The 13,295-nt window shown below is 39.6% G+C and overlaps 1 protein-coding gene and 1 long non-coding RNA gene across 5 annotated transcripts in view; one reads left to right on the plus strand and one right to left on the minus strand.

The window, feature by feature from the left end:
- Positions 1 to 13,295, minus strand: part of txndc16 (thioredoxin domain containing 16) — a 115,064-nt gene that overhangs the window by 22,180 nt on the left and 79,589 nt on the right. For all 4 annotated transcript variants that reach the window (XM_073039841.1, XM_073039842.1, XM_073039844.1 and 1 more), the window contains 2 exons: positions 8,829 to 8,953; positions 3,479 to 3,563 (listed from right to left, as the gene is read on the minus strand). In XM_073039841.1, coding sequence (XP_072895942.1) covers positions 3,479 to 3,563; positions 8,829 to 8,953 — 210 coding nt within the window. The remainder of the gene's footprint in view (positions 1 to 3,478; positions 3,564 to 8,828; positions 8,954 to 13,295) is intronic.
- Positions 1 to 13,295, plus strand: part of LOC140724972 (uncharacterized) — a 79,251-nt gene that overhangs the window by 14,748 nt on the left and 51,208 nt on the right. The window lies entirely within an intron of this gene.

The raw sequence follows: 13,295 nt of genomic DNA on the forward strand, positions 1-13,295 counted from the left end.
TTTCTAGTCCTCTCAAAATGAAAGCTAAGACTGCATTTGCCTTCCACACTGCCAACTCAACCTGTAAGATAACCTTTAAGTAACCCTGCATAAAGGCCTCCGAGTCCCTTTGCACCTCTGATTCTTTAATTTTCTCCCTCTTTAGAAAATAATTTACGCCTTTATTCCATCTCCCAAAGTGCATGACCATACACTGGCCTACACCATATTCCATTTCCATTCCTTTGCCCATTCTCCCAGTCTTTCTCAGTTTTTCTGCAGACTCCCTACTTCCTCAGCACTACCAGACCTTCCACCTATCCTTCTATCATCTGCAAACTTGGCCATTAAGCTACAATTCCATCATCCAAACCACTGACATATAATATGAAAAGAAGCAGTCCCTACACCACTTGTCACTGGCAGCCAACCAAAATAGGCCCCTTTATTCTGACTCTTCACCTCCTGACAATCAGTCAATCTTCTCTGCACGCTAGTATCTTTCCTGTAATACCAAAGGCTCTCATCTTGTTAAGCAGCTTCAAATGCAGCAGCTTGTCAAAGGCTTCTTAAAATCTAAGTAAACAACATCCACTGGCTCTCCTTTGTCTGTCTTGGCTGTTATCTCCTCAAAGAATTCCAACAGATTTGTTTGATTTGGCAAGATTTCCACTTAAGGAAACCATACTGATTTTGGCCTATTTTTATCATGTGCCTCCAAGTACCCTGAAACTTGATCCTTAATAATGAACTCCAACACCTTCCCAACTTCTGAAGTCAGGCTAACTGATCTACAATTTCCTTTCATCTGCCTTCTTAAAGAGTGGAGTACACACTTGCGATTTTCCAGTCCTCCAAAACCATTCCAGAATCCAGTGATTCTTGAAAGATCATTACTAATGCATCTACAGTCTCTTCAGCTATCTCTTTTAGAAGTCTAGGATGTAGTCCATCTGATTCAGGTGACTTTTCTACCTTCAGAACTTTCAGTTTTCCAAGCATCTTCTCCTCTGTAATAGCAACTAAGCTCACCTCTGACCCAACACTCTCAAATTTATGGCATACTGCATCTTCCACAGTGAAGACTTAAGTTTGTCCATCATCTGTTTGTCCCCCATTACTACCTCTCCAGCGTCATTTTCCAGTGGGCCAATATCCACTCCCGCCTCTCCTTTACATTTTATATCTCTGAAAGAACTTTTGATATCGTTGTTTGTATTATTGGCTACTTTACCTTCATATTTCATCTTTTCTCTATTTATTTCTTTTTAGTTCCCTTCTGTTGGTTTTTAAAGGATTCCCAATTTGCTAACTTTCCACTATTTTTGTTTGCTATATTATATACCCTTTCATTTCCTTTTATGGTGTCTCTGACTTCCCTAGTTAGTCACAGTTGCCTCATTCTCCCTTTAGAATGTTTTTTCATCTTTGGGATGTTTTTATCCTGTGCTTTCCAAATTGCCCCCAGAAACTCCAGCCATTGCTGTTCTGCCAGCATACCTGCTAGTGTCCCCTTCCAATCAACTTTGGCCAGTTCCTTTCTCATGTTTATGTACTCACTTTACTCCACTGTAACAATGATACATCTGACTTTAGCTTCTCCCTCTCAAACAGGGTGAATTCTATCATAATACTATCACTGCCTCCTAAGGGTTCTTTTATCTTAAGCTCCCTAATCAAATCTGGCTCATTACTCAACACCCAATCCAGAACTGCCTGTCCCATAGTGGGTTCAATCACAAGGTGCTCTAAAAGGCCGTTTCATAGGCATTCTGCAAATTCCATTTCCTGGGATCCAGCACCAACCTGATTTTCCCAACCTACCTGCATATTGAAATTCCCCATGACTATTGTAGCATTGCAATTTTTATATCCCTTTTCTACCTCCTGTTGTAATTTGTGTTTCACATCCTGGCTGCTGTACCTGAAGTTTCTTAACTCTACCCACAAGGATTCTGTATCTTCCAAATCTACGTTACCTCATTTATGTATCACCAGAGCCAACCCCCACCCCCGCCTACTTTCCTATCCTTTCAATACTATCTGTATCCTCCGATGTTATGCTCCCCCAATTATGATTTTATGTCAGCCATGATTCAGTGATGCCCACGTCATGCCTGCCAATCTCCAAGTGCGTTACAATATCGTTTACATTGTTCCATATACCGCACACATTCAAACAAAAACACTGTCAGTGCTGTATTCATCACCTTTTTCAATTTTGTCCCCATGTTACACTTCAAACTCATTGCACTAACTGCAACTTTGCCTGTCCTTTCTCATTGTCTCACTACACACTGCATATACCTATTGAGCCATCCTCAGCCCTATCACTCCGGTCCTCTCACCCTGCCAAATTAGTTTAAGCAATCCCCAACAGCTCTTGCAAACTTGCCAGCGAAGATATTGGTTGCCCTTGGGTTCAGGTGTAACCCGTCCTTTTTGCATAGATCATTCTTTACCTAGAAGGCACCCTAATGATCCATAAATATGAAACCCTGTCCCTTGCATTAATTCCTTAGCCACGCACTCATTTGTCAACTCATCCTATTCTTACCCTCACTGGTGCATATCACAGAAATTACTACCCTGGAGGTCCAGTTTTCTACTTAACTCCTTATATTCTCTCTTCAGGACCTCCTGGAGCCAGAATACAGGGAGTCAGGTAGAAAGATGCAAAGTAGAACCTCCAGGGTAATAATGTCTATTTCTCACACATATTCATGTGTCTTAAGCACTTTGACACACATTACAAAAAAATGTGCTGGAGATAGCGCTTGTGTACAACATAATACAAGGTAGGCCCTACTATGCAACATTTGACATTTGAAATGGCAATAAAATATTAGACCAATTTGAATATGATTTATTGCATAAAGTCTCAGGCCCTAAGATATAGGAGCAGAATTCGGCCATTTGGCCCATCGAGTCTGCTCTACCATTCCATCAGGACTCATCCATTTCCCCCTCAGCCTTCTCTCCATAACCTTTGAAATCATGACTAATCAAGAACGCATATATTTAAGAACTCCACTTTAAATACTTTTAATGACTTGGCTCCAGAGCTGGCCATGGCAATGAATTCCATAGACTCACCACCCTCTGGCTAAATAACTTCTTCCTCATCTCAGCACTAAATGGATGTCCTTCTATCCTGATGCTATGCCCTCTGATCCTAGACTCACCCACTATAAGAAACATCCTCTCCACATCCACTCTGTTTCAGCCTGTCAATATTCAATAGGTTTCAATGAGATCGTCTCTTATTCTTCTAAACCCCAATGAGCACTGGCCCACAGCCATCAAACACTCCTCATGCATTAACTGCTTAATTCCTGGAATCATTCTCATTAATCTCCTCTGGACCTTCTCCAATGTACGCATATGCAATCTTAAATATAAATAGCTAATCAAAGTTACAATACATATCAAATATGAAATTCTAAGTATAACCACAAACCTCACTTATCTGGGAAAAGAATGTTACAAAAAGACTTACAGATATGGATAGTCATTCCCTATATAATATCCAGTGGCCACAATGCCCCGCAGGGAATTAGCTGCTGTAATAAAATCAACATGCTCTGAAAAAGATAAAGACAGAACATCTATGACAATGGGCCTGTGAGGCCATCAAAATATTATTAAAAGATTGTGCTCAGAATTGCAACTATATCTCAGGATATTGCTGATATAACCTTACACATATTCATCCATGTAGATTCTGTATAAACACAAGAAAATCACTCTTTAATTAAGGATTCGTATTGCCAGTTTTTTTTTTCTTTTACTGTAAATTTGGGTCTGGCAGTTAAACAATTTCAACGATCTGGCAAAGACTCCAGACTTAGTCATTGTGATGTAGCAATTATGCTGAGACTAGTAACCCAGAGACTGTGAATTTAGATGCAATTAGAATGTTCGATAAAAGTGGCTCTGTTGATCTGTGTCCAATGATGGAAAGATGCCCTCAGTTTGATCAGGTGTCCACGGGTCTCTTAATCAAAATTAAATGTTGGCTGTCAATACTGTCGGAATTCCCACCAGTAACAAGGGACAAGAAATTACTGTGACTTTCCCAGATTTGTCCATGCCTGGAGTACTACAGTGCACTTCAATCATTTCATTTATCAGTGACCATTAACAGAACGGCCTGAAGCATCACAAGAGACAAGAACACATTCAGTGATCAATAACAGGAGTTAAAAGAATCAGCCAAAGATGAGGAGGATATCCAATAAGTAAAGCAGAGTGGTTAACTGGTGGTTCTGCTATTAAACAGGAAAGGACATGTGCAAATGGAAAGAAAAAAACTGCACATTAATCATGTACGATAGTGAAACACTCCGGTTCCGTCAGCTGTTTAAGTCTAGGAAAGACAATCTCTGGGCGCTCGCCCCTCAAACCCCGTTTGTGTGGATGCCGCGTGAGTTGTTACCTTGCTACAAATGAGTGCCACGAAATAACAGACAGTATACAATTAAAAGATTTAGTGTCATAATTCTTAATTTGACTAAAGGGTTAGTAAAGAAAGAACAAAGAAAAGGGTCCATTTTAATGAAACAGTCTAACATGCACAAGTTGGAGCTCACGGTTTCCCCTTTGCTGATCCTCCTTCGATCTTACCCTGGGCTTCGTCGAATCACAGCCCCACTCCTACAACCTCTTCATGCCAGCGTCTTCTCTCTTTATCCCCTTAGCAAAATCCCCAAGCCTAACCTTAGTGTCCCTCAGCTGAGAAACCTCCTCTTAATCCGATGGCACACAACTCCCCTACCTCTCATCTTCAACAGTAACCCAAACAAGCAGCTCGCAGAGAACAGCACAAAAATCAAATACAGAACAGCATAACATAAACAATATGAACCAGCGCATTAGAATAGTAAGGTAGGATACAGTTTCTGTGTTTGGACTAGGGGTCTAAATGATCAATCTTGTGAAACAGGTACAAAGCAAATTTCATCAGCTGAGGCACTTAAATCAGAATCAGGTTTATTATCACCGGCATGTGACATGAAATTTGTTAACTTAGCAGCAGCAGTTCAATGCAATACATAATATAGAAGAGAAAAAAATAATAATAATAATAAGTAAATCAATTACAGTATGCATATATTGAATAGATTTTAAAAACGTGCAAAAAACAGAAATACTGTATATTTTTAAAAATGAGATAGTGTCCAAGGGTTAAATGCCCATTTAGGAATCAGATGGCAGAGTGGAAGAAGCTGTTCCTGAATCGTTGAGTGTGTGCCTTCAAGCTTCTATACCACCTACCTGATGGCAACAGTGAGAAAAGGGCATGCACTGGGTGCTGGAGGTCTTTAATAATGGACGCTGACTTTCTGAGACACTGCTCCTTGAAGATGTCCTGGGTACTTTGTAGGCTCGTGCCCAAGATGGAGCTGACTAGATTTACAATCCCCTGCAGCTTCTTTTGGTCCTGTGCAGTAGCCCCCCCCATACCAGACAGTGATGCAGCCTGTCAGAATGCTCTCCATGGTACAACTATAGAAGTTTTTGAGTGTATTTGTTGACATGCCAAATCTCTTCAAACTCCTAATGAAGTGTAGCTGCTGTCTTGCTTTCTTTATAACTGCATCGATATGTTGGGACCAGGTTAGATCCTCAGAGATCTTGACACCCAAGAACTATAAACTGCTCACTCTCTCCACTTCTGATCCCTCTGTGAGGATTGGTATGTGTTCCTTCGTCTTGCCTTTCATGAAGTCCACAATCAGCTCTTTTGTCTTACTGACGTTGAGTGCCAGGTTGTTGCTGAGGCACCACTCCACTAGTTGGCATATCTCTCTACTGTATGCCCTCTTGTCACCACCTGAGATTCTACCAACAATGGTTGTAACGTCAGCAAATTTGTAGATGGTATTTGAGCTATGCCTAGCCACACAGTCATGTGTACAGAGAGAGTAGAGCAGTGGGCTAAGCACACACCAATGAAGTGCACCAGTGTTGATCGTCAGCGAGGAGGAGATGTTATCACCAACCTGCACTAATTGTGGTCTTCCGGTTTGGAAGTTGAGGATCCAATTGCAGAGGGAGGTACAGAGGCTCAGGATTGTGGGAATAATGGTATTACATGCTGAGCTATAGTCGATGAACAGCATCCTGACAGAGGTGTTTGTGTTGTCTAGGTGGCCTAAAGCCACGTGGAGAGCCATTGAGATTGTGTCTGCCGTTGACCTATTGTGACGATAGGCAAATTGCAATGGGTCCAGATCCTTGCTGAGGCAGAAGTTCAGTCTAGTCATGTCCAAACTCTCAAAGCATTTCATCACTGTAGATGTGAATGCTACTGGGTAATAGTCATTAAGGGAGCTCACATTATTCTTCTTAAGGCACTGGTATAATTGTTGCTTTTTTGAAGCAAGTGGGAACTTCCGTTTGTAGCAGCGAGAGGTTGAAAATGTCCTTGAATGCTCCCGCTAGTTGGCTGGCACAGGTTTTCAGAGCCTTACCAGGTACTCCATCAGGACCTTCCACCTTGCAAGGGTTCACTCTCTTTAAAGACAGCCTAACATCGGCCTCTGAGACAGAGATCACAGGGTCGTTAAGATTCAAGTCATTAAAACTTATATAAATCTAATAAAATTAATAAGGAGTATGAATTTACAAATTGGCATAAAATCCATCATGTTTACCAACACTCATTATGGAAGCAAAATTGCCTTATTTAACTTGGCCAACACAAATCTTTGCCTACATCTGCATAGTCTCACTGTGCTCAGAAATAACACTTAGTTCAGAGATATTTCAAGGGAAACAACAAATTCCAGCCAATCACCAAGGTCTAAAAACCTTGAATAAATAAACTTTTAAAAGAAACACAAGGTAATTTTGACAAAGACAAGCATTTCAAATTTTATAAGAAATAGTGAGCCAAATGAATGTTAGCAGAGATGGATGAAAAATAAGAATGGGATTTTGGTATGGAAAAGATTTCAGGCAGTAAAGGTTTTGGACAAGCAGAAGTTCATTTATTGTGGAGTTTTGCATAGCATTGGAAAATAAAAGCTGGAGTCCACAAGGGTATAACTAAGTGTTCCCGTAATAATGGATCATTCGTATATCTGACAGCAGAGGAGAAGAAATTAATCCTGAGTTGTTGAGTTTATAACCTCAGGCTCCGGTACCTCATCTCTGATGGTAGCAATGAGAAAAGGACAAGTCTCGGAGGAGGGTCCTTAATGATAGATGCTGCCTCTTTAAGCTGTCCTCGCTGGTGGGGAGGGCTGTGTCCTTGAAACATCTGCAGCCACTTGTGATCCTGTGCATTGCAATCTCCATGTCAGGCTGTAACACAACTCTCCATCACCGGCATATAGAAGTTTGCCAGAGTCTTTGGTGATATAACAACTCCTCAGATTTCGAACCACTGGCATGCTTTCTTCATGATTGCAACAATGTGTTCAGCCCAGAACAGATCCAGTGAGATGTTGACATCCTGGAATTTACAACTGTTCGCTCTTTCCACCACTGGTCCCTCAATGAAGATTGGTCTGTGTTCTCCTAACTTCACCTTCATGAAGTGTACAGCTTCTTGGTCTTGCTGATGTTTATGTGGGATTGTTGTTGCAACACCGTGCAACCAGTGAAACTGTAGCCCTGTTGTGTTCTCTCTGTTCTTGTGCATGAATTACAGTAAGTTAGCATACAGATGCAGCAAATGGTTGGGCAGGCAAATAGCACATTGCTCTTTATAACAAAATGATAGGCATTTAGAAAAAGGGAAGAATTTTTATGATTGCACAGGAACCACGTGAGGTGAAGTTTTGATTTCCCTGTTTATGAAACTATGTACTGGCATTGGAAGCAGTACAAGAGAGATTCAGGAGTTGAATTTCTGTTATGAGAGGGTTGTCATAACAAAAGTGGCTGAAGAAGTTAGCACTATATTCTATAAGAAAAAGAGGACTGGTCTTATTGAAAGGTACAAAATTATGAGGGTCATGACATGATAAATGTTGAGATTGTTTCCATTAGTAGGAGAATCACAAATAAGAGAACGCTGTTACATGAAAAGAGGACAGTCAGGTAAAACTAATGTGCTTAGGCCTTTCTTGTCCAGGAGGATGATTAATAACAAGAATTTTCTATCCTGAAGGGTTGTGCTGGCTAGATCATTGTGGATAAAAACTGAAAATTCTGGAAACACTCAGTTGGTCAAACAATAACTGTGGAGAAAGAAAGGCAAGTCTAGAAAAGAGCTCATGGGTTTTAAAGAGTCTTCAGAAAGTTATGTAATGAATAGTTCACCACTAAAGAAGATACAGGAGTTAAAAGCACAGTAAAAAATATGCAGGTTGTAACTTGGGCAATGAGGAGGAAAGCATGAGAATCCATTCTGAAAGCTCACAAAGATGACAAGAAGCAGTAGTGGATGTGAAATCAAAAGAGAATGGGAAATACTGTCAAGATAGAGAGAGTCATTATTTCATAATGGGCATGGATTTTGACACTTTGCTGAGAATCAAACAATGCACAAAGATTACATACCATTGGGTTCAAAAAAGCTAAGAAAGGGGTGGGATTTCTATTTGGAAATACAACATCACTGAACAAAATCAGTGAAAATTAGCTGGCAACACAGTATCTGTAATATAACTGGAGTGGATGATCTGAGGTAAAGTTGATATCATTGAAATACATATTGAATATACTGCTAAACCTGAGACTTATCAAGGATTTAGGCCTTGCCATTTATGAAAGCTGTCTGTTGATTCTGATTTCTATTAGCTTGTCTTTAGGAAATAAAGCAAAGCTCATTCCCTGTATCACGCTTGAATATGATAGTGATTATCATATGAGTTCACTTAAAGATTTATGTTTACCTTTGTCCAGGTCTGGACTGAATAATCCTACAACAGAAACATTCTGATACAGTTTGAGATCCCCACTTAGATAGGCTTCAATATCTTCTGTTGTTGTTAATTTGACAGGATTAGCTAGCCTGCTCCTAAAATAAAGAACAAATGGAAAGTGTCAAACAATGCCAAAAAAATCACAGAATATGGTAAATTATTAATATTTGTAAAGGTGCCAGAGTAACTGCAAACTATATAAACACTCAACAGTAAAATGGAATATGGTAGAGAGATACTTTTAGAGGAGTGATATCTTCTTATGAACACAGTGGTGCAACAGATTTGCCATATTTGCAGAATTTAAACAGAAAAGTGGTTATAAGTAAGATCTGAAGCCACTTATCAAATATAATGCTGAGCTACGGGTATATTAAAAGAAAAGATAGAGATGACCAAACTATTTCTAAATATGGTCAGTTTTAGAGCATTCTGGAGAATGAATGAAGCGGAGAAGTTTAGAGAGGAAGTTCAGAGGCTTTGACAGCCCAAAATGTGGCCATCAAAGGCAGAGAGATCACTGACGAGGAGTTTCAAAAGGACATCATGCTGCAACGAAAATATCAGGAAAGAATTAGTACAAGATTACAAAGCCAGGTCATGGTAGATTGAAAAATAAGGATGCAAACATTAAATAAAGGTCAACAAGCACAGAAATGATTAGCTTAATATTTTTGAGTTTAGAATAGGACGTATGCCACTCCCATTCAATTTCAATGGATGAAACATCCAGCCCAGGTAAACTGGAGACAAAGACTGGCAGGGTGAGAGGTTTCAGCTACAGTGCACGTGTATTCCCAGTGAGGGAGAAATGTAGTGAAATTAAAGACAAGCCTCCATGGAAAATAAGAGAGTACAAGATAGATGTCAGGTTGCTTTCACAAATGCGAACAAGAGGTCAAGTAAAAAAAAATTAGAAGCAAAGAGAGAGCATGATAAAATATTGGCAGCAAATATAGCGCCTTGAAGAAGTATTCAGCTCCCAACCCTTTGTTCACGTAAATGAGTAATTACACTGGGGATTGTCATCGATTTAACTGAATTTTTTTTATTTGTGAATCACCTTGTTTTCACAGTAGAGCTAAAAAAAACAGGGAAAATTGTAAGCATGAAAAATTTAAAATTCAAAAACTTAAATATCAGCAGTTCAAAAGTATTCATCCCCATTTGCTCAGTATTTAGTTGAACCACCTCTTGCAGCTATTACAACCAGTAGTCTTTTTAGATAAGCCTTTATTAGCTGTGCACAACATGATGGAGCAAGATTTATCCATTCCTCCTTGCAAAATTGCTCACGCTGTGTCAGTTTAGTTGGGGAATGGCAGCGGACAGCAATCTTGAGGTCTTGCCAGAGATGTTCGATTGGGTTAAGGTCTGGACTCTGACTGGGAGACTCAAGAACATAAATTTTCTTCAAATGAAGCCATTCCATGGTTGCTCTGACAGTGTGCTTTGGATCACTGTCCTGCTGAAAGACAAACTTCCTCCCTACTTCATGATTTCTGGCAGAGGCTAGCAGGTTTATATCCTAGATCACTCTGTATTTAGCAGCATTCATCTTCCCATCAATCCTGACCAGATTTCCAGTCCCTTCTGCTGAAAAACATTCCCATAGCATGATGCTACTTTATAGTGGGGATGGTGTTACCTTGCTGATGTACAGTATAGTATTACATGCACTATTAAAAGAAAGCATATCCTGGTTGTAAAGACTTTGCAAAGTATCACTTAGAAAATACTGAAAAGATGTGGAAGAAGGTCTTGTGGTTGGATGAGATTAAAGTGGAACACTTTGGTCTCAACACTAAGCAGTAGGTGTGATGTAAATCTAATTTAGGTCTGGATTTATGTTTCAAAATTGTTGTGTCTTGATTTGTAAAACTGGGCAACAGCAATGAGCAATAATTTAGTCTGAATCACATTTAACCTATAACATGAAACTTTCAAGCAACTCCAGATGTTTTTTACTCAAATGCACAAAACAAAACTGCAATTTATCTACTGTGATTAGATCCCTGAAGGAATATTTTAATGTAATGTAATTATGTCAAGAAGATGGAATAATTTAACATTCTTACCAGTTGGATAACCTTAGCATACTCCACCCTTCAGATTATCAGTGACCATCAGCACTCTCTTAACATCTGATATGTTGAAAATAGGCCAGGGAGTGTTGGAATAAGTAGGGTGAAGGACCTTTTAACACCAAAACGTCAAAACAATGCTAATCACTATATTTCCCACCAAACCATCTAAAAAAAATAAAAATCAGACATGACAAAGTTTCCCAGAAAAGTATTAGTACATCAGAGAAGTTCAGTAGATAAATGATTGTTTATAGAAGATCATGCCTCAAGGACACCCTCAAAAATGCTGCACCAAAGACCCCCACACCCTCTTCTTATTGCTACCATTGAGGAGGAGGTACAGGAGCCTGAAGAGACACACTCAAGTTTTTAGGAACAGCTTTTTCCCCTTTGCCATCAGATTTCTGAATGGTCAGTGAACCCATGTACACGACCTCAATAATTTTTCTGTTTTGCTCTCATTTTGCACTACTGTTTTTCTCATATACATTTTCTTATTGTAATTTGTTTTAATTATTATGAATTGCACTGTACTGCTATCATAAAACAACATACTTAACTTGATTCTGTTCCTGACTATTAGAGAATAGCACATCATTTTCAATTTTAGCACCGGACATGCAAGTATACATCTTTACGGACAAGCTGAATGATTATGTTTAATTTGACCAACAAGATATAAAGGAAAAATACCCCCTAATTTAGAGCTTGAAAGGAAACCACATTTTCTGATTACAAACCATACACAATAAAATACAAAAACTACCTCTTATGAGTCAGTAATTTCAGTATTGTTCGCTGCTTTTGTAGGAGAAAAATGTTTGCATTCCAAACTGTCACTTCATTCATTTTAAATACTTATGCATTTCTCAGACTAACGCACACAGAATTTTTTTCTATATCTTGTACAAGCCTGTATTTCTGGTATTATCTATTCATTTTAATTGATGGTATCAGAGCAAGCATAATTAGGGCAAAAACAATGAATGCTTGGAATTCTTGGCTTTTCACTAAAGATCCCCATGGGTGAATCACCCAAATATCTTAACACTACAGAATATGCAGTTTAATAAACTGGAATGCTCTTAATGTCTGTTTACTTTTTCCTTTTAAACTCTGAAGAATCCTAAAGCTTAGGTTTGAAATATTTTCATCTTCCTATTTGGACATGGGAGGATTGGTATCCCTCTCTTGTGGCATGGGCACATGGAGAAGTAGGTGGCCATCTGCTTCTTCTTGTTGACACTGAAGAGCTGACACCTCCTCACTGTCTTGAGATGTGATTCTGTAACATTCGTCATTCACAGTTGCATACAGAATCTTCTCCTGTAGCTTTGCTCTGTACTCCGCCTTCCTCCACTCATGGACTATGAAGCTAATGAGACTATTTTTGTTACTGACTTTGGTCAGGAAGCTCCTCTACTGCCTCACCATCTGTGTGCCTGTGATACCTTGCAACTCATGACCAGTCTCTTCACCCCGTAGAGATCTCTCACTATTCTTGATAGAGTTCTCCTTGTACGTGTCGAACACAACATCCATTCTGCTACTCTGACTGCCTTCCCTCCGAGCCATACCCAGAATTGTTGTGGCAACATCTCTGGAAGTAATTTGATCACCTTTCACTCTTTGGACCAAGTTCATTCCATCAACCACTGTAGCAGAGTTTCCTGGGAGTTGCTCTTCTACTGCTACAACTTTTCTGCAAGGTGGTGGCTAAGGTAGTTTTAGTTGTCTTTCACACAGAAAACTACCACTGCTGCAATGCTATCACATATTTTCTAGCACTAGGGGTGTGTACCTTGCCAAAAATCACGAGAAGAATCATTGCCCCCAGATGGTACCGGTGGCCCAAATTTGGGGTCCTGGTTCACGGACTAAACTTGCAGAGCAGTGGTTTGTGAATCTGTAACTGGGACTTTAACACCACAGCTGAAGAAGGTGACTGCCTCTGGCAAATTATATCCTTTTCACAGCTTCTGTAAACAAAGTTACTTCATTTTCCAAAGATACCTCATTAACAGCACCACACCTCTGGAAAGGACGCTCCAAACCTGGGTGTTGTCAACTGTGCTTCTAACTAAAAGGATGCTGACATCCAGTTTGCCAAGGCCAGTGGCTTTATAATATTTCCCTTGAATTATAAGAGCATTGGAGATTTTGTTTGTTCAAAGGTTCATTCATTATCAAAGTATACAACTCTGAAGTTCTTCTCCAGACAACCATGAAACCAAGAATGGCAGCACGATCATCAACCCCCAAATCCCTCCTCCCCACACAACAAATGTAAAAAAACAGAACAGGCACATTGACCCCCAAATTAACCTCCCCAACACACAAAAAAATTAGA

Source organism: Hemitrygon akajei, chromosome 3 (assembly GCF_048418815.1).
Source record: "Hemitrygon akajei chromosome 3, sHemAka1.3, whole genome shotgun sequence".
Taxonomy (NCBI): domain Eukaryota; kingdom Metazoa; phylum Chordata; class Chondrichthyes; order Myliobatiformes; family Dasyatidae; genus Hemitrygon; species Hemitrygon akajei.